The sequence below is a fragment of the Glycine max genome, chromosome 6 (genome assembly GCF_000004515.6).
Source record: "Glycine max cultivar Williams 82 chromosome 6, Glycine_max_v4.0, whole genome shotgun sequence".
Classification (NCBI taxonomy): domain Eukaryota; kingdom Viridiplantae; phylum Streptophyta; class Magnoliopsida; order Fabales; family Fabaceae; genus Glycine; species Glycine max.
The window spans coordinates 37195950-37216578 of record NC_038242.2 but is presented as its reverse complement, the minus strand read 5'-3'; the positions used below and the strand labels follow the sequence as shown (position 1 = coordinate 37216578).

Below are 20629 nucleotides of genomic sequence, written 5' to 3'. Positions count from 1 at the left end.
CAACATGATAGCGAATGGTGAGAAGACTCTTGGGAAGTCAGATGCAGCCATTGGATGATACCCAAAGAGAAAATATTTTCCACACCAAATGTACAATTAATGGTAAGCTTTGCTCTTTAATTGTTGATGGAGGAAGCTATACCAATGTTGCAAGTTCAAGGTTAGTGTCCAAACTGAGTTTGGATACTAAGCCCCATCCTAGGCCATACAGACTTCAGTGGATTAATGAAGATGAAGAGGTAAAAGTGACTCAGCAAGTTGAGGTGTGTTTCACCATTGGAAGATACAATGATAGGGTGATGTTTGATGTGGTTCCAATGGAGGCAACTCATATACTGTTGGGAAGACCATGGAAATATGACACCAAAGCGGTGCATGATGGATTCACCAACAAGATTTCTTTCCAGCACCATGACCAGAAAATTATTCTTAAACCTTTATCCCCTAGAAAAGTGTGTGATGACCAAATCAGAATAAGAGAAAAGAGAGAACAAGAGAAAGAAAAGAGTGAGGCACCAAAGAGGAATAGGAAAAAGAAGTGTGATACACATGAGAGAAAATTTAATTGTTTAGTAAAGGCGAGTGAAATAAGGAAAGTGTTACTTGCTCGTGAACCACTCTATCTAATGTATTGCAAAGACAATAAAATTTCTACTGATAATTCTAATGAGTTAACTATTTTTGTTTCTCCCAGTGTTGAACTCTTATTGTAGGAATTTAAGGATGTCTTTCCCAAGGAGATTCCTCATGGACTGGCACCCTCAAGAGGCACAGAACATCAAATTGACCTCCTTCTAGGTGCTTCATTGCCTAATAGACCATCTTACAAAAGCAATCCCCAAGAGACTGGGGAGATTAAGAAGCAAGTGCAAGACCTTATGCAGAAGGGGTGGGTGCAAGAAAGCTTGAGTTTGTGTGTCGTCCCAGTTATTCTAGTGGCAAAGAAGGACAGAACTTGGAGGATGTGCACAGACTGCAGGGCCATCAACATCACAGTAAAGTATAGACATCTCATTCCTAGGCTTAACGATATGTTGGATGTATTGCATGGAGCTTGTGTTTTCTCTAAAATTGATTTGAAAAATGGGTACCATCAAATTAGGATTAGAGAAGGGGATGAATGGAAGACAACTTTCAAAACTAAGTATAGGTTATATGAATTCCTGGTTATGCCCTTTGGGCTGACCAATGCTCCTAGCACTTTCATGAGATTAATGAACCATGTGTTAAGGGAATTTCTTGGAAAATTTGTTGTGGTTTATTTTGGCAATATCTTGATTTACAACAAATTCCATGATGAACATCTTATGCATCTGAGACAAGTATTAGAGGCCCTTAGGCGTGAGAGTTTGTATGCCAACATGGATAAATGTGTGTTACGTATGGACCATGTAGTTTTCCTTGGTTTTGTTGTTAGTTCACAGGGAGTACAAGTTGATCAAGAAAAGGTGAAAGCCATTCAAGAATGGCCAACCCCAGAACTGTTGGTGAGGTAAGAAGCTTTTGTGGTTTGGCAAGTTTCTATAGGAGATTTTTTAGGGATTTTAGTACCATGGCAGCACCTCTTACTGAGATTTCCAAGAAAAATGTAGCATTTAAATGGGGGGGACAAGATAATGCATTCACTGCACTTAAGGAAAAACTGATGCATGCACCAATTCTTGCATTACCTAATTTTGACAAATCCTTTGAAATTAAGTGTGATGCATTTGGGGTTGGGATATGGGTTTTTTGAATGCAAAAGAGACATCCCATTGCCTACTTTAGTGAAAAACTGAATGAGGTTGTCCTTAATTATTCCACATATGACAAAGAGTTGTACGCATTACAAAATTGGCAGCATTACCTTCTACCCAAACAATTTGTCATACATAGTGACCATGAATCCTTGAAGCATCTTAAGGGTCAAGACAAACTGAGCAAGAGACATGCCAGGTGAGTGGTGTTTCTTAAACCCTTCCAATATGTCATCAAGTACATGAAAGGTAAGTCCAATGTAGTTGCTTGTGCATTTTCAAGAAGGTTCTCAAAAATGGCACATTTCATACCCTGTAAGAAAAATGATGATGTGTGCCATGTTGCTGATTTATTTTTCAAGGAAGTGGTGCGTCTCCATGCATTACCGAGAAGCATTGTTTCAGACCAAGACACCAAGTTCCTTAGTCACTTTTGGAGAATATTGCGGGGTAAGGTTGGAACAAAGCTACTCTTTTCCACCACATGTCATCCTCAAACTGATGGCCAAACTGAGGTAGTAAGCCAAAGTTTTTCTTCTCTTCTTAGAGTTGTGATTAAAAAGAATATAAAGATTTGAGAAGAATGTATGCCTCATGTTGAATTTGCATGCAATAAGGTTGTACATAGCACTACACAACACTCTCCATTTGAAGTAGTGTATGGTTTTAACCCCCTGACTTCTCTTGATTTGTTACCATTGCCTAGCATTTCTAATTTTAAGCATAAGGATGCACTGGCTAAAGTTAAGTATGTGAAAATATTGCATTAGCAGGCAAAGGCTCAAATTGCAAAGAAGAATGAAAGATATGTTAAGCAAGCCAACAAGAACATGAAGGAAGTGGTACTTGAACCAGGTGATTGGGTTTGGGTACACATGAGGAAGAAGAGGTTTCCTAAACAAAGGAAGTCCAAACTTCAACCTAGAGGAGACGGACCTTTCCAAGTACTAGAGAGGATCAATGACAATGCTTACAGAATGATATTCCAGGTGAGTATGGAGTAAGTTCTTCATTTAATGTTGCTGACTTGACTCCATTTGTTGCAGGTGATGATTCTGAACATTTGAGGGCAAATGCTTTCCAAGAAGAAGGGAATGATGAGAATCCTAAAATTTCCCAAATACAGGGACCTATGACCAGGAGTAGGACTAAACAGTCAGTGGATACCCTCCAACAAATGGTAATAGGCATACTTAACAAGGCCCAAGTGGAGAAGGATGAAGGCCTAGAGGTAGAGGCACTACCGAGAATATTAATTGTTGCCAAAGTCCCAAACTAATTTGAAGGCCCATGCTAAATATGTTCTATTTTTAATTTATAATTTTTTCATTATAATTTTGACCCAAAATCATTTGAATGCCCATGTCTATTTCAATTTTTTTTGTTTAGATACACTATATGTATGAATGTCATTTTCAATAGAAGGACTTTTGGCATTTGATAAAATTTGGTGAGAACTTCTCTCTGGGTTCCTTGTTGAACCAATCTTAGACTTATCAAGGTAATCCTTGAGGCGTCTACCCTGACTTATCTTCCCTCTATGGAAGTGGCATCATCCAAACTCTATGACCTGTATCAAGCGATCTGCTCCTAGTAAGGATCACATCACTAAGGGTTTATCCTCTCGTAGCCATAAGGGGCCTTACACTTGAAAAGGGGTTTAGAAATTGATGGAAGAGAAGGGATGGAAAAAGGGAACAGAAGATGATTGAGAGAGAAGAAAGAATTGCCTTAGGGAGTGTTCTTAGGCTTTAGGTGTGTATTAAAGTGCTCTGAGACTCGATGTGTCTTTTCTCCTTGGCTTGACTCTCTTTTTATAGTTGTTGGAGTGGACTTGGGCCTTCGTAGTTGTGCTTAACGCACTTTGTTCGCTTAGCACGTGTGTCTGTATTCGCGCTTAGTGCGCCTATTCCTTGCTTAGCGCCACTGCTTGTTTTCACGCTGAGCGCGCCCTGCGCGTCTTGTGCTAGGCCTTTTTTTAAATGTTTGCTATTTTCTTCATTTTTAAGGCTTTTAATCCCTCCCTTTCATATTTGCAAGCCATGAATAGGAAAAAACATCAATTCTTAACAATTAAGCATGAATAACTGCTAAATAATCATTTTTAAAGATATTTTCATTATCGAAAACAACTCATATTTAGCATTTATTAGCCAACTAAGTTTCTTTAGTCAGATTAGGGTGGAGAATATAAACCTTTTACAAAGTTTCTTATTGAAGATTATACATCAACTAATTTGCCCTTATAATCACCATCAGAATGGTGTTGTAGAGCGTATACACCGTCACATTGTTGAAATGGGACTTACTTTGCTTTCTCAAGCTTCAATGCCACTACCTTATAGGGATTATGCCTTTATTTATAGTGTCTACTTGATAAATTGACTTCCATCCTCATCTATTCAATATGAATTGACTTACTAAAAACTATTTCCGAAATTACCAGATTATAGCTTCTTAAGGATCTTTGGTTGTGCATGTTTTCCTCTATTTTGACTATATAGCTCCTCTCTCACTAAGACTTGCTCATAATGACTCCAAAGTTTCTCTTGAAGATTATCCAAAAAAATCTATTATGACCCTGAAGCAACTATCTAGCAATGCCATTAAGCCTTCTTATCAATCTTCTTTTTTCTTTGAAAATATTGCCAAAAGAGTTAACATTCCAATCTTTCAAAGCATGTTGGATATGTTTGACCCTTTGACTTTATAAGGCTTTTTTGTTCCACTCATTTCTAACCAACTTCGGGAATTAGCTATGAGTGAGCCAAGCTAACTCAAATCTAAAAGGCCCTTTGTTACTTCGAATAAACATACTCAGGGAGAAACAGTAATAATGGACAATGTTATGACTTAAAACAATTTAAGTGAAGAATAGTATCCTTAGGGAACAAAATTCTCAAGTCATAAGCTACCAATATTTTGTGCAACCGCTCAAAGAGATTACCACGTCTCTAAGTTGTGGAAGCAATGACTTCCAAGATTATTTTGATGTTGCCAAAGGGGGAGAGAAAAATGGGTATTTTAGAAATCAAGATATTATATTTTCAAAGCTTTAAAATTAAGCATAAATTCAAAAAGAAAGCATAGATTCGAAAAGAAAGGGGGAGAAAGAGATAAGTGAACGATAGAACAAAACTTGTATGTATCCTCTTGATTTCAGGATTGTCATCATCAAAAAGGGGGAGATTGTGGAAGCAATGACTTCCAAGATTATTTTGATGATGCCAAAGAATCAAGAGTTAAGCAAGTTCCAAAGAATCAGGCTTCAAGAATCAAGTCTCAAAGAATCAAGATTCAAGAGCAATTAAGTTTCAAGATTCAAGATTCAAGAACAATCAAGATCAAGATTCAAGAGAAGAAATCGAGAAGCAACAGTCAAGACTTCACAAGGGAAGTATTTTTTCAAAAAATCCAAACATAGCACAATTTTGTTTTACAAAAGAGTTTTCTCAAAATTTTCTAAGTTGCCAGAGTATTTACTCTCTGGTAATCGATTACCAATTTCATATAATCAATTATCAGTGACCACATTTGATTTCAAAATGTTTTTAACTGATTTGCAACATTCCAAAACATTTTTCAAATAGTATAATCGATTGCACCATATTGGTAATCGATTACCAGTATATCTGAACGTTGGAATTCAAATCCAATAATGAAGAGTCACAACTTTTCATAAAATGCATTGTGTAATCGATTACATGATTATGGTAATCGATTACCAGTGATAACTTTTGAATAAAAAGTCAAAAGTTATAACTCTTGACATGATTTTCTCAAGGTTATAACTCTTCCAATGGTTTTCTTGACCAGACATGAAGAGTCTATAAAAGTAAGACCTTGCCTTCCATTAAATAGAACTTTTACAACTCTTTAACAATTTTTTAAAACTTCTAAGAATTCCTTTCTACTCATCTTTCTTCTTGTTCTTCCTTTTCCAAAAAGCTTTATAAGTTTTGTTTTTCCAAACCTTGTTTTTCTGCAAGTGGAAATTCTGCAGAAAACAAAAGTGTGCTATCTTTTCTTCTCTTCTCCCTTTGTCAAAAGAATAGAAGGACTAACCGCCTGAATTCTTTTGTGTCTCCCTTCTCTCTTTCCAAGAGAATTCAAAGGACTAACTGCCTGAGAATTATTTTGATTCTTCCCTTCCCCTTAAACAAAAGATTTCAAAGGACTAACCGCCTGAGATATCTTTTCTTTCCCCTTACAAAGATTCAAAGGACTAACCGCTTGAGAATCCTTTGTCCTAACACATTGGAGGGTACATCCTTTGTGGCACAAGTAGAGGGTACATCTACATAGGTTGTAATACTGAGAACAAGAGAAGGTACATCTCTTGGGGATCAGTTCAAGTGGAGGGTACATCCACTTGGTTGTTCAAAGAGAACAAGGGAGGGTACATCCCTTGTGGATCTTTGGCTTGTAAAGGATTTTACAAGGTTGAAAGAAATCTCAAGAACCGTTGGTTGCTTGGGGATTGGATGTAGGCACTGATTGTGGCCGAACCAGTATAAATCTTGTGTTTGTCTTTTTCTTCCCTACACTATTTAATTTCCATTGTGTACTTTTAATTGCTGCTTTTACTTTTGGTTAAGTTTCTCAAATTCTCTATTTCCTAAAGGAAACTCCATCCATAGGCCACCTATCTTTAATGGTGAGGGTTACCACTATTGGAAAACTTGAATGCAAATCTTTATTGAAGCCATAGATTTAAACATTTGGGAAGCAATAGAAATAGGACCTTATGTACCCACCATAGTAGATGCAAGCACAAGCACAACAACAGAAAAACCTAGAGATGAATGGACTGAAGAGGATAGAAGAAGAATCCAATATAATCTTAAAGCCAAAAACATCATCACTTTTGCCCTAGGAATAGATGAATATTTTAGAGTGTCTAACTGTTCAAATGCAAAGGAGATGTGGGATACTCTCCAAATTACACATGAAGGCACCACATATGTGAAAAGATCTAGAGTCAATACCCTTACACATGAATATGAATTATTTAGGATGAACCCTAATGAGAACATCCAAAGTATGTAGAAAAGATTCACACACATAGTCAATCATCTTGCCTCCTTAGGAAAAAACCTTCCTTAATGAAGATTTAATTAATAAAGTTTTAAGATGCTTAAGTAGGGAATGGCAGCCCAAGGTAACTGCCATTTCTGAAAGTAAAGATCTTTTCTCTATGTCTCTTGCCACTTTGTTTGGCAAATTGTAGGAACATGAAATGGAACTTCAACGTCTCAACCAAAATGAAGAGACCGACAAAAGGAAAAGAAGCATAGCACTCAAAGCCTCCTCCTCAATAAAGAAGAAGAAGAAGAAGAAGAAAAATCTGATGATGAAGAGGACTTCTCACTCTTTGTGAAGAATTTTCATAAATTTGTCAAAAATAGAAGAATGGAGAGAAGTAATAACTTCAACAATGGGAAGAAATCCCAAGAAGTTTCTCCTACACTTAAATGCTATAAGTGCAATCAATCAGGTCATATAAAGGCAAACTACCCCTCAAATGAGTCATGGCCCGAGAAGAATGAGAAGAAAAAGCTATAATGAAAGAAGATCCTAGAAGGCATATATTGCTTGGGATGACAATGAATCATCCGATTGTTTAGAGAAGGAGATCAACCTTCTATCCAAGGACTATGAGAGCGATGAGAACATCTCTCAAGAAGATTAAGCAAAAAGCAAAAGTCTGACTTCCATCTTTGAAGATCTAGGCACTTAAATCATGAAAAAGGTAACATCAAAACCATTCTCTTCTAAATTAAGTTGGTTGAAACTTTCCTTTCAATTAACTTGTTTATATGATGACTAACAAAATCTTACTTGTTTGTCTTGGTTAATTGCTATTATGAACATTTGCTTATATGTATGATTGAGTTATTTTTTCTTTTCTCAAAGCATGAAGTCTATTCTTTTGAAAACAAATATTTGATGATGTCTATGATTATTGCATGATTTTTGGTATGATATGTGAATTACTTGCTTTAAGAAAATTCTTTCATAAAGTTGTTCAAAAATCTATTACGTTATATATATATTTTCATATAAGAGTTTTTAGATATAAAGTATTTTGACCCCCCCCTCAAATCCTTTCACCCTAAGATTTCTTTCAAAATTTAAGTTTTGCTAAAATATTCTCTGGTAATTGATTACTACAATACTGTAATCGATTACAAGACAATCAGGAAGAGTGTAATCGATTACCAAATGTTGTAATCAATTACAACGCGTCCCTACTATTATAAATTCAAATTTCAAAATCTGAAATCTGAAACCTCTCATTCCTTTCGCGAACCCTCGTTCCCAATTCATATTTCAGCCATAACTTACTCATTTCTTATCCAAATCACGTCCCACAAAGCCCAAAATTCATCTTTTTTCATCCTCTTTCATTTCAACTGATTGAAATTTCGAATAAGTCTCTCAAATGGTGGAACCATCGAAGAAGCGCAAGGGTTCTTCAAGTAGAAGCCAACGACACTCTAAGGCTCAGGATACTCCAATTCCTTCCTCCATTTCCTCATCCTCATTGTTCTCATCGGAAGAACAACATATACGGTACAGAAACCTCTTCTCCTCTCATTCTATCATTGACCCTAAGTTCATAGATATGGATTTCTTTTCTGATGAGAGTTTTGAATGCATTCAAGCATTTCAAAACTCAAATCTCATTCCCTTTATGTCTTTAAAACTGCCTGTGTATTCTGAATTGGTAAAAGCTTTTTATTCTAACCTTGAAATTCAGGAAAGTACCTTGATTTCTGAGGTCTATGGGATAAAGATGGTCATTGACCAATCCCTCTTCTATGATTTGACCCAATTGTCTAGTGATGGTGTACCATTTGAAGGTTCACTGGACGATGATTGGAAGTTTGATTTTTCTGTACATGATGCCCGCCGGTTGGTTTGCACCAACCAAGTGGATATGTCCGGAAGGCTGCTTGTCGGTTCATTGGCTTTTGAAAGCCGCATCCTTCACTATCTTATTGTTCGCATCTTACTCCCAAGATCTTCAAACCTTGCACAGGTTTCTGAAAAAGATCTTATAGTCATGTGGGCCTTTCATACCGGCTGACAAATTGATTGGGCACACCTAGTCCGATATCGCATGCATAAGGCATTGTGATTAAATGCTCCTTTTCCCTATCCTCATTTAGTCACTCTTTTCCTTCAACATTTTAACATCCCTCTTGATTCTGAATCTTATGTTCCAATCAAGAGATCTTTCTTGATCAGTGCTGTTGTGGTTGTGTCCTTTGGTTACCGCAAAGAGCGTGATGGCTCTTGGGTAAAAAAGGGTGCTCAACCAAATGATGATGAAGGACAATTACCGGTTGAAGGGGACTCTTCTCTCCTTCAGAGTATTTTGGAAAGATTTGATGGACTTCAAACCTATGTTGGTGAAAGGTTTGATGCTTTGGAACAACAAGTGGACACGCGATTCGACGAAATGGACTCAAGGATCACAAAGGTTGAAGAAGATTTCACCATCATTCGTGACTACCTTAATTTACCTCCACCACCACTATCAGTTTAGACATTACTATTATTATTAGTATTTTGTTTTCTAGCCGTGTATTTGGCTATATTATTATGACATTTGAAAACTTAGTATTTCTTTTAATATTTGCTTAGTATGACTGAACATGATATTTATGGTTTGTGTTATATGACTAAGTGGTTTGCATTTCAATTTGGTTTTATTCATGTTTTTCTTTATGTATGTTTCAGAATCTTTTATGTTTGTTTTACAAATTATGCTTTGTGTATGATTAAATTATTCATGTTTTGCGCACTTTGGCCTTTTTGATGTTTACAAAGGGGGAGAGAAAATGGGTATTTTAGAAATCAAGATATTATATTTTCAAAGCTTTAAAATCAAGCATAAATTCAAAAGGAAAGCATAGATTCAAAAAGAAAGGGGGAGAAAGAGATGAGTGAACGGTAGAATAAAACTTGTATGTATCCTTCTATTCTTCCTTTGCCAAAAAGCTTTCTAAGTTTTGTTTTTCCAAACCTTGTTTTCTGCAAGTGAAAATTCTGCAAAAAAAAACAAAAGTGTGCTATCTTTTCTTCTCTTCTCCCTTTGCCAAAAGAATAGAAGGACTAACCGCCTGAATTCTTTTGTGTCTCCCTTCTCTCTTTCCAAGAGAATTCAAAGGACTAACCGCCTGAGAATTCTTTTGATTCTTCCCTTCCCCTTAAACAAAATATTTCAAAGGACTAACCGCCTAAGAATCCTTTGTCTTAACACATTGGAGAGTACATCCTTTGTGGCACAAGTAGAGGGTACATCTCTTGTGGATCAGTTCAAGTGGGGGGTACATTCACTTGTTTTTTCAAAGAGAACAAGGGAGGGTACATCCCTTGTGGATCTTTGGCTTGTAAAGGATTTTACTAGGTTGAAAGAAATCTCAAAAACCATTGGTTGCTTGGGGACTGGATGTAGGCACGAATTGTGGCCGAACCAGTATAAATCTTGTGTTTGTCTTCTTCTTCTCTACATTTTGTAATTTCCGTTGTGTACTTTTAATTGCCGCTTTTACTTTTGGTTAAGTTTCTATTTCTGTTCTTTATTTTCTTAACTTTGTAGTAAAAGCCTAGTTGAATCTAGTAACATTAAGAAGGATAATTTTTTAATTAGTCAAGACACATTAATAATTAATTCAACCCCCTCTTCTTAATTATTCCGAGGCTACTTGATCCAACATAAGTAAAAGGATCACCTTGATATCCTTTATCCATAAGGTGGTAGTCCTGGACAAAATTCTGAAAAGCCATATCCCCACATAACAAAGCTCTCTGGGATCCTCCACAATGCTTATGGTCTTGGAGTAGAACATTGAAATCTCCAAATAAGCTCCAAGGACCATCAATCTGATCTGCTATCTGATTGTTTGCTACTGACTTAGATGTCTCCAAAGCTCTATATGATTGAACATGTGGCCTTGCATAGATAGAAGTGAAATACCTGGATTTAAAATTATTCTAAACATTGAGGTGAAAAATCTGGTTGGACTCATCCATAGCCCTAAAACTCCATTTGGATGAATCCCAAGCACACCAGATACCTCCAGCTTGTCCCTGTGCTTCAACCACGTAGGACATATCTAAAGAAAACTTATTGATAATATTACGAGCTTTATTCCCACTAACATTGGTTTCTAAAAGACAAAGAATACCGATATTGGATTTTTTAATCAATTCGTTGATAAGACTTGAAAATCCTATTCCACCTACACCCTTACAATTCCAACAAATAACATTTATTAAGACATGTTTGAAGGAATGGGCACTAATACCCTTGGTTTATCAATGTTTCCCAAACCAACCTCTTCATGAGAATTTGAAACACTAGCTCCCTGATGAGGAGTGTTTAATCCTGGATCTAAGGCTCTTCTCATTGTCTTTCACAAAAGCATGAGTCTCTTGGTCAGGAAGAATGACCATGACCTTAGGGTCAGGCATTCCTAACATATGAGAAATTTCATTTGCCTAGGCCTTCTCAATATTTCTCAAGCTCTCCATCCCTAAAGCAATATTGGTATCTTCGTCCATCTTTGAGCTAGTTGACCCTTGCTTTGTGTGATCAACAACCCTAGAATAAGTTGGGTCCAAAACAACAATATCTTTTGTCTTGCTCATGGGCCCATGAGCTCATTGTCCCTTCATTGGCCCATGTCTTGACGTCGTTTTATTTTTAGGATTGACTTTGACTCTTAAGGAAACCTCCTTCCCACGTGATATTTGCGGGCTCTTTCCACCAGCCTAATTGCACACTTTATGGACTACCCCGACCATTTTTCTCGAGGCAATAATAGGCTCATTATTGCAAATCAGAATTCCTCCCCCCCCCCCCCCCAAAAAAAAAAAAACAAATTCTCCCCAACATCCTTTAATTGCAAATAATCATATATGGATTTGAACTCATGATTAGTAGGACCCACCTTATCATTTATTGGTTGTTGAAACTCAACCTTCCATATTATTTCCTTGTTTGCGTGCCCATTTTTTTACTATCATCCAAGCCTATACAACCCTGCTGACTCACCCCCAATATGATTGGATGCCACAGTTGGTTTTGATCCCACCTCAGCATTAGGGTTGTCGTCATCATTCTTCTTCCTTACTTCCACCTCTTACATTGGAACTAGAGTCTCCCCTTGAGCTTTCGCCACCAGCACGCCTGATTTCTTAGTCTCCAAAGTAACTTCTCAACACTGCAACTATTTATGGACATACTTCTCGTAGTTAAAACAAATTGAATGTAGCCCCTCGTACTCCAATTTGATGATATGACGTAGCACGTTTATTTGAGGAACAAGTTTTCTGCCTAGGTCAATCTCCACACAGATTTTGGAAGAATGACTTCTAAAAGGGATAGATGTTAATTTTCCTATCCTAAGCATACCACCCCATTTGCTTCCACCCTCCGTAGGAATATGTCATTGTATAACTAAATTGGCAGTCCAAGGATATGAATCCATGTTACTACTTTTCAGACCTCCTTCTCAATCACCGTGAAAAATGGATGCTTTGAACCACTATGTAATGATCAACTATTATCTAAGGCCCTTCAAAAAGGGCATGTTTATAGTCCTCCTCCATTGCAAATTGTACTAGAATATAATCTTGTGGCAAATCTACTATACGGGCAACACTTCTTTTTAGCCCACTTCTTTTGAAACTTGTTTTCAATCATTCTAAAAGCAACATGTTTCCCTAATACACTAACATTAGGGATTTTTTTCCTAGATCCACACTGCTCCTTAAACTTTTCTAGGGTAATCAGAATAGTAGGACATGGATCAAGCTCCAGACCTACTACTAAATCATCCTCTTTTTCCTTAAATATCATCTCTTTTTGTATCAATCGTCTCTTTCATAAGACTATTAAAATATGTGAATATTATTCCTCCATTGATCTCAAAGAGTTTCTCCATAAACTTCTTTATGGGTGTAGTCGCCTTGCCCACCTCAGCTTCACTATCAACATAGCCTCCTCTCGCACTTCATCTCTATCCTTCGTCCTGACTTTCTTGTTACTCCTTTTCTATGGATCGTTGTCCTCCAACAACCCTCTCTCTAAAACCCTAGTAGGCTCTTCCATATAATCTTTTTACCTTGTACATTAAGATTGGTGACTTGTAATTGTATATTTGATATCCTAGATGCCTTTTTGTATCAATCATCTCTTTCATAAGACTAGTAAAATCTGTGAATACTATTCCTCCATTGATCTCAAAGAGTTTCTCCATAAACTTCTTTGTGGGTGTAGTCACCTTGCCTGCCTCAGCTTCACTACCAACATAGCCTCCTCTCGCACTTCATCTCTATCCTTCGTCTTGATTTTCTTGGTACTTCTTTTCTATGGATCGTCATCCTCCAACAGCCCTCTCTCCAAAACCCTAGCAGGCTCTTCAATATAATATTTTTACCTTGTACATTAAGATTGGAGATTTGTAATTGTATATTTGATATCCTAGATGCCTTTTTGTATCAATCATCTCTTTCATGAGACTATTAAAATCTGTGAATACTATTCCTCCATTGATCTCAAAGAGTTTCTCCATAAATTTCTTTGTGGGTGTAGTTGCCTTGCCCACCTCAGCTTCACTATCAACATAGCCTCATCTCGCACTTCATCTCTATCCTTCGTCTTGACTTTCTTAGTACTCCTTTTCTATGGATTGTCATCCTCCAGCAGCTCTCTCTCCAAAACCCTAGCAGGCTCTTCCATATAATCTTTTTACCTTGTACATTAAGATTGGAGACTTGTAATTGTATATTTGATATCCTAGAGGCCTTTTGTATCAATCATCTCTTTCATAAGACTATTAAAATCTGTGAATACTATTCCTCCATTGATCTCAAAAAGTTTCTCCATCAACTTCTTTGTGGGTGTAGTCGCCTTGCCCACCTCAGCTTCACTATCTATATAGCCTTCTCTCACACTTCATCTCTATCCTTCATCTTGACTTTCTTGGTACTCCTTTTCTATGGATTGTCGTCCTCCAACAACCCTCTCTCCAAAACCCTAGCAGGCTCTTCCATATAATCTTTTTACCTTGTACATTAAGATTGGAGACTTGTAATTGTATATTTGATATCCTAGATGCCTGTTTGATATAAAAAAAGAAAAACTAAAACATAAGTATTTGATTAACGAATTAGGTTTTCAAAAATTTATTTTACATTTTTTACTTTGAAGAAGTAATTTATCTACGGAAGTATTGTTTTCCTCATGATTAAAGATTTTTGCAATTGTGAGCTATAAATTAATCTCTTCGAAAATATGAAAATCATTAAAACAAATTTTATTCATTTTCATAAATATAATTAATTCTTTAAATTAAATGAAAAGATTATAGAAAAATATACTCATATGGAAATTACTATTAACACTACCAAACCTGCTATTAACACTATCCACATCGGTCTTAAATATTTTTGTTACAAAAATACCCTTTTAACAAAAACATGATTTCTTTGTGTTTTTTTACAATTGTTTTCATTAATTATAAATGTAAGTTAGCTTTTTAAAAATAATTAAATTAATTATGATATAATTTACTATTTTTAAAAGTAATTAGCATCTTTTTTAATTAAATGAAAATAATTAAATAAAAATTATCATTTATAAATGTAATCCAATCATGATTCGGTGGGTAAAAGAAAACCTTATCATTTTTTGTGTCCAACAAATAAGGGGAAAAAAATAGTGTAAGAGAAGAAGAGAGATGATGGAAGTGTCATGATGGAGGAGTGAGAGAGAAAGGGAGAAGGGCTGGATTGTACGAAAGTCATAAGGGTAGGATGATCATTTTCTTATGGCTGGCAATGACTTTAGCAAAGTTGGTAGTTGGAATATCCCAATTTTGTTTCTTACAATCACCGTATGACGGACACTCGTTGCATTGTGTGCGTACTATGAATTAAATATCTGGTAGTGGTAGGTGTGTTATGTGGCTATAAATTTCTCACGTGTTAATATTATAATATTTTATTTAGATTAAAATATATTTTTTATTTTTCTATTTTTTTATTCTATGTTTTTAGTTTTTCATTTTTTTAACTGAGCCATTTCATTCTCATTTGTATAAAGTTTGTGATTTTAATTTTTTATTTTTTAATTGAGATATTTTATTTTTCATTTTTTAAAAAAGTAATTATTATGATTAACTTCAAACATTAATCTATATATCATGTATTTATGTTAACCAATAGTTGTTTGTTTATAATGCAAGTGACAACTATTTTTTAAAAAATTATTTAATTATTAACAAATTTAATTTATTAAAAAAAAGAGTTAAAAAATATACAGTTAATAAGTCTGAAATTAATTAAAGAAATAAAAATCATAAATTTTTTAAAAATGAAGAGTAAAATGTCTCAATTAAAAAATAAAAAAATTAAAATCACATATTTTTTAAAAATACAAGACAAAATATAAGAAAATAAAAATTACATTTTAACCTTTTATTTATATAGAAAAAAATAAACACAACTTGTACATAATCGGCTAATCCTATCATGTAAAATTTCAACATAAAAATATATTTTTCAACACAAAATTAATTATACTTTTAGTTTTACGTGCTGCGTAGTATAATTTTGAAATTTTGATCCTAGTTTTTAATTAACTGTATAAATAAAGTGATTCAAATATCATAATTTTATAATTTTTATTTTTTTTATTAGTTTTAGTTAGATTTTTAATAAACTTTGATAGTGTGATATTAGATAATGATGTAACAATTGACGTATTATCTAAAATATATTAATGTGACTTAATTATATTTTTTGATATTTTAAGATTGGGATATTTAAAGAATCAAATTTTAATTAAATTATGTCAAAATATATTTTTAATTAAATTTTGGTCCTAGATTTTAATTAACTGTATAAATGAAGTGATTCAAATATCATAGTTGCATAATTTTGGTTCATTTATTAGTTTTAGTTAAATTTTTAATAAACTTTGATAGTGTGATATTAAATAATGATATAATAATTGATGTATTATCTAAAATACATTAATGTGATTTAATTATATTTTTTGGTCTTTTAAAATTGTGATACTTAAAGAATCAATTTTTTTAACACTTAAAATGTCAAACGACACCTAACGAGAAAGAAACAAATATATAAATATTGGAATTATATAGGTGTTAATGTATGATGGGAAGAGAAAAAATAAAGGATAGAAAAAAAAAATAATAAGGGTTAATTAAGTGTTTGAAAGAAATAAGTGTTCAAAATCATTAATTGTATTATATACATGAATGAATTTGTTAAAGAATTTCGGAGAGAGTGACATGGCCTCCCAAAACTAACACTAAATTTGTTTCACTAATAATTTTTTTAGTTTCAAAAATATTTTTTCTTGGAAATATAACATGATAATGTTTTTTTTTTTTAGTATATATGAACTTTACTTATGAAGAGGTATTTTTATCCTATAGGAATAATTTTCCCTCCATTTTCTTTGTCAAGACTAAATATTGGTATAGTATATGTCTTTCTCAAGAATAAAATATATACATGGGATTAGTTTTTTTATAATCTCATAATAAATGTGGGATAATTTTTCAACCCTATATTCCCAAAAATAACAAAATAGTCCGTGAAACAAAACGCTCAAAACTCTTATGATTGGTTGGAATCTAACGAACCAAAATTGTACAATTACTATACTTGAAAGAGTAAAAAGGTAATTAAACTAAACTAAAAATGCAAGAACTGAAGTAAGTCGTGAGATAGAAAAGACTAATATTATCCTAAAATTCAAATTTAAATTAATACTTAATCATTTTTATAAGATTTAATTTATAATGTCTCATGTATTAATTATTTTTTAATAAAAGAATCCTAATTATGAATATCTTTTTAGTTCAAAAAATAAAAAAATATAATATATTAATGACTTAAGGAATGCTTGTTTCACGAATAATTTGTTTAGTCCAAAAAATATGTTTTTCTTGAATATAACATGAGAATGTTATATTTTAATATTAAAAAAATATGTTTGATTAACTACTTGAATTAGTCGACCGAGAAATTATGTGTTTCTCCAAAATAAAATATACACATAATTAATTTTTTTATGATTTCATAAGAAACTTGGGATAATTTTCTTGTATTCCCAGAGATAACAAATATATTCCGTGAAGCAAATGTTCCTTTAGGTTACTTGAAGTCTAACTTTGTCTGGTATAAAGAATATTTAAGAAATCTTACTAACATATATAGCCAATAAAAATTAAAACAATATATCAATAGTGAGAGATATTAGAAATTAAAACTAATAATATTTGAAAAAAAGAATAAAATTCTGTCTCATTAATATTAGAAGTAATTTAAAAAAATATTATAGAAAAATACTACTAACAAAACCAATTAATTTTTTTAATTTGATAAATTAGTTAGTTGGATCTTATAAAAAGAATTACTTCATCCTTCCTATAATAATAGTTGAGTAAGAAGAAAAAAATTATTTCATAATAATTGTCTTTTTAACTTTTAAATGTAACATTAATTATATTTTAGTACAACAATTATAATTATAATTGCAATTATGAGGAAGTAGAAATTAAGATTATGTCTATATATATCTTATGTAAAAAAAATTCATTAACCTTTTTATCTTTTATAGAAAGAAAGAATCAACCTTTTTATCTCAGAAAAAACAAAAATAAAATTTTTTATAATTTGAATATTAATGAATAACAAAGATAGTGTTTTTTTTAATAATGCAAAGATAGTGTTTTTGATATGGTATTTAGCAAGAGCATCGTATCCGTCTTTTCTATTAGAAATTCAAAGTGTATAAATAATGTGATGGTTCTGACCTAATAATTTTTCCTATAAAAACAATTGGAATTCCATATCATAGTCATGACCAACAAAGGAATCAAACCTTAATAAAAAGTCCCCCAAAATGGCTCCAACAAGAAACCACCTTCTTCACATTGCCATGTTCCCATGGTTTGCAACAGGTCACATGACTCCATTCCTCCACCTTTCAAACGAGTTAGCCAAAAGGGGTCACAAAATCACGTTCTTGCTACCTAAAAAAGCCAAACTACAACTCCAACACCTCAACAACCATCCTCACCTCATCACATTCCATACCCTCACAATTCCTCATGTAAAAGGCCTTCCTCATGGCACCGAAACAGCCTCAGAGATCCCCATTTCCTTGAACCATTTACTAGTCATAGCCATGGACAAAACCCGTGACCAAGTGGAGCACACACTTAGTGCAACAAACCCTGATTTTGTGCTCTATGATAACGCTTATTGGGTGCCCCAGATAGCAAAAAAGCTGGGCATCAAAACCATTTGTTACAATGTGGTTTGTGCAGCAAGTTTGGCTATAGTTCTTGTGCCTGCAAGGAATGTTCCCAAGGACAGGCCAATTACTGTGGAGGAACTAAGCCAACCACCAGAAGGGTACCCTTCATCCAAAGTAGTTCTTACTGGCCTTGAAGCAGAGTCATTGATGTTTATTTCAGTACCCTTTGGTGAAGACAACATAACATTCTATGATCGCATAACTAGTGCCTTGAGAGAAAGTGATGCTATAGCCATTAGAACAAGTAGGGAAATTGAGGGTAACTTTTGTGACTACATTGCATCACAGTTTGGAAAAAAAGTGCTTTTGACTGGGCCAGTGTTGCCAGAGGAGGCTGAGGGGAAGTTAGAAGAAAATTGGGCCAATTGGCTTGATGCGTTTGCGAATGAGTCTATTGTGTATTGTGCATTTGGGTCTCAAATCAATTTGGAGAAAGATCAATTTCAAGAGCTTTTGCTTGGGTTTGAGCTTTCAGGGTTACCCTTTTTGGTTGCTCTCAAAACTCCTAGAGGGTGTGAGAGTGTGGAAGAGGCACTGCCTGAGGGGTTTGAAGAGAGGGTGAAGGGGAGAGGGGTGGTTTCAAGGGGGTGGGTTCAGCAATTGTTGATCTTGAAGCACCCTTCTGTGGGGTGCTTTGTGAACCATTGTGGGTTTGGGTCTATGTGGGAGTCTTTGATGAGTGACAAGCAGATAGTGTTGGTTCCACAGTTGGGGGACCAAGTTTTGAACACCAAGTTGCTTGTTGAGGAACTTGGAGTGGCTGTTGAGGTGGAGAGAGGGGGAAATGGGTGGGTCTCCAAAGAGAGTTTGAGCAAAGCCATTAAGTTAGTGATGGATGGAGACAGTGAGGTTGGTGCTAGAGTGAAGAAGAATCACATGGAGTGGAAGAAAACTGGGGGCAGTCCTAATTTAATGAATGGTTACATGGATAGGTTTGTCCAAAATCTTCAAGATTTTCCTCTCCATGGGTGATTGAAGGATTTTTTTCAGAGGGATGGAATTCATCGTTTGCCCACCAAATGAAAATGAAATTGTTTAGAAAATAAGTTAAGAGATAAAATATCTAGAGTTTAATGCTCAGTCTACTTTATGAATGGTGCAGTTTGACTCTTATTTAGTAGTTGAATTCAGTAGTTCATGTGATACTTTATATTTAAATATATTTTTTATTTTTAATAAATATTTAATGTTATGTTTGTTTTTTTAATAAAAAAATTTTGTCATGAATTTTTAATAAAATAATAATTTTATTTTTGGTCTTTAACACTTATTTTTAACCTCTAATAAATTATTATTTTTTTATTTTATGATAAAATTTTCCATTTTTTATTAATAAATATTAAAACAAAATTTTCTAATTTATTAGAAAGTAAATAAAAAATACTCTAATTTATCAAGAACTAAAACAAAATATCAAGGATAAAAAATAAAAATATTATTTTATTAGAGACTCAATACAATGTAAAAATTTATTAGGGAACAAACATAAAAATCAAATATTTATTAGGAATTAAAAATATATTTAAGCCTTAGAAATAAAGGAGAGTATTGCAATATTGATTCATTAAATTTGTAATTTTTTAACAAAAAGTTTGTTCTTTTATTTAAAAGATAATTATTTTTTGGTTAAATGATTATTTATACCTTTTATCTTATTTATTTTGCTCAAAATAGTCCTTCATCTATTAAAAAGTTTGTTATGGTCCTTAATTTATCTTATTTAAAATGTTAAAAAGATCCTTTATTTTTAAAAAGTTCATTTTGGTACCTCTTCATATTTAAAAGTTTCAAAATAGTCCTTCAATTGTTTAAATATATTTAATTTTGTCATTCGAATAACACTTAGATTAAGGATCATTCTGAATATATTTAAGACTTAATTATGTTTCCGATCGCTGATATAAATTTTTCCTTCGCATCGGTTTCCTGATATTTGAAAAGATTTATTTTAAATCCCTGTCATTAGTTAAGTGATGATGTGTCCGTTAAATATTTGATAATACGATTCATGACCACTCAAAAATCACCAATATCTATTTCAAAATCAAATTTAAATTTTCTAACGACTAAAAAACTGTCATAATTAATTAAAGTAAAAAAAATCAAACATTGAGAATCCTCCTCCTCCGTGCTCTCATCTTCCACTTCTGCCACCGATCACTCCTTCCATGCTCGAACTCACCTGCCGTTGTCGAATGTTAGAGTATGCATGCCTCATGCAAGATCTGCTCCAGGCAAACACAATCTACCTCCCTTACCACATGCCTCTTCATCAACATGTGATGCCACACCCCATCGATTGTGGCCACTCACAAGCTGGATAGCATTCAACACTAGAACTAATATCTTTTGTATCAAATCAACAAAATCACTCAAAATGAACTCGCCAACAATTTAATATAGAAATCAAAAAAGAATCATAACGAACAAAAAAAATAGCAATGAACACCAGCTCGAAAAAAGAATTCACCTGAAGCAACGAGAGAGCAGCAAGTAGTCGTCGAAGGTGAAGATGGAA

At 33.8% G+C, this 20629-nt stretch overlaps 1 protein-coding gene across 1 annotated transcript; it reads left to right on the top strand.

Moving 5' to 3' along the window:
• Positions 1 to 17563: 17563 nt before the first annotated feature.
• Positions 17564 to 19291, top strand: LOC100783005 (UDP-glycosyltransferase 79B3). Its single transcript, XM_003527174.5, has one exon. The coding sequence runs from the start codon at positions 17695 to 17697 to the stop codon at positions 19081 to 19083; it is 1389 nt and encodes a 462-aa protein (XP_003527222.1). The 5' UTR covers positions 17564 to 17694; the 3' UTR covers positions 19084 to 19291.
• The last annotated feature ends 1338 nt before the right edge of the window (positions 19292 to 20629 follow it).

Excerpts from the sequence above, each read along its gene's own strand:
- LOC100783005 (XM_003527174.5), top strand. The coding sequence starts at position 17,695 with ATGGCTCCAACAAGAAACCACCTTCTTCACATTGCCATGTTCCCATGG.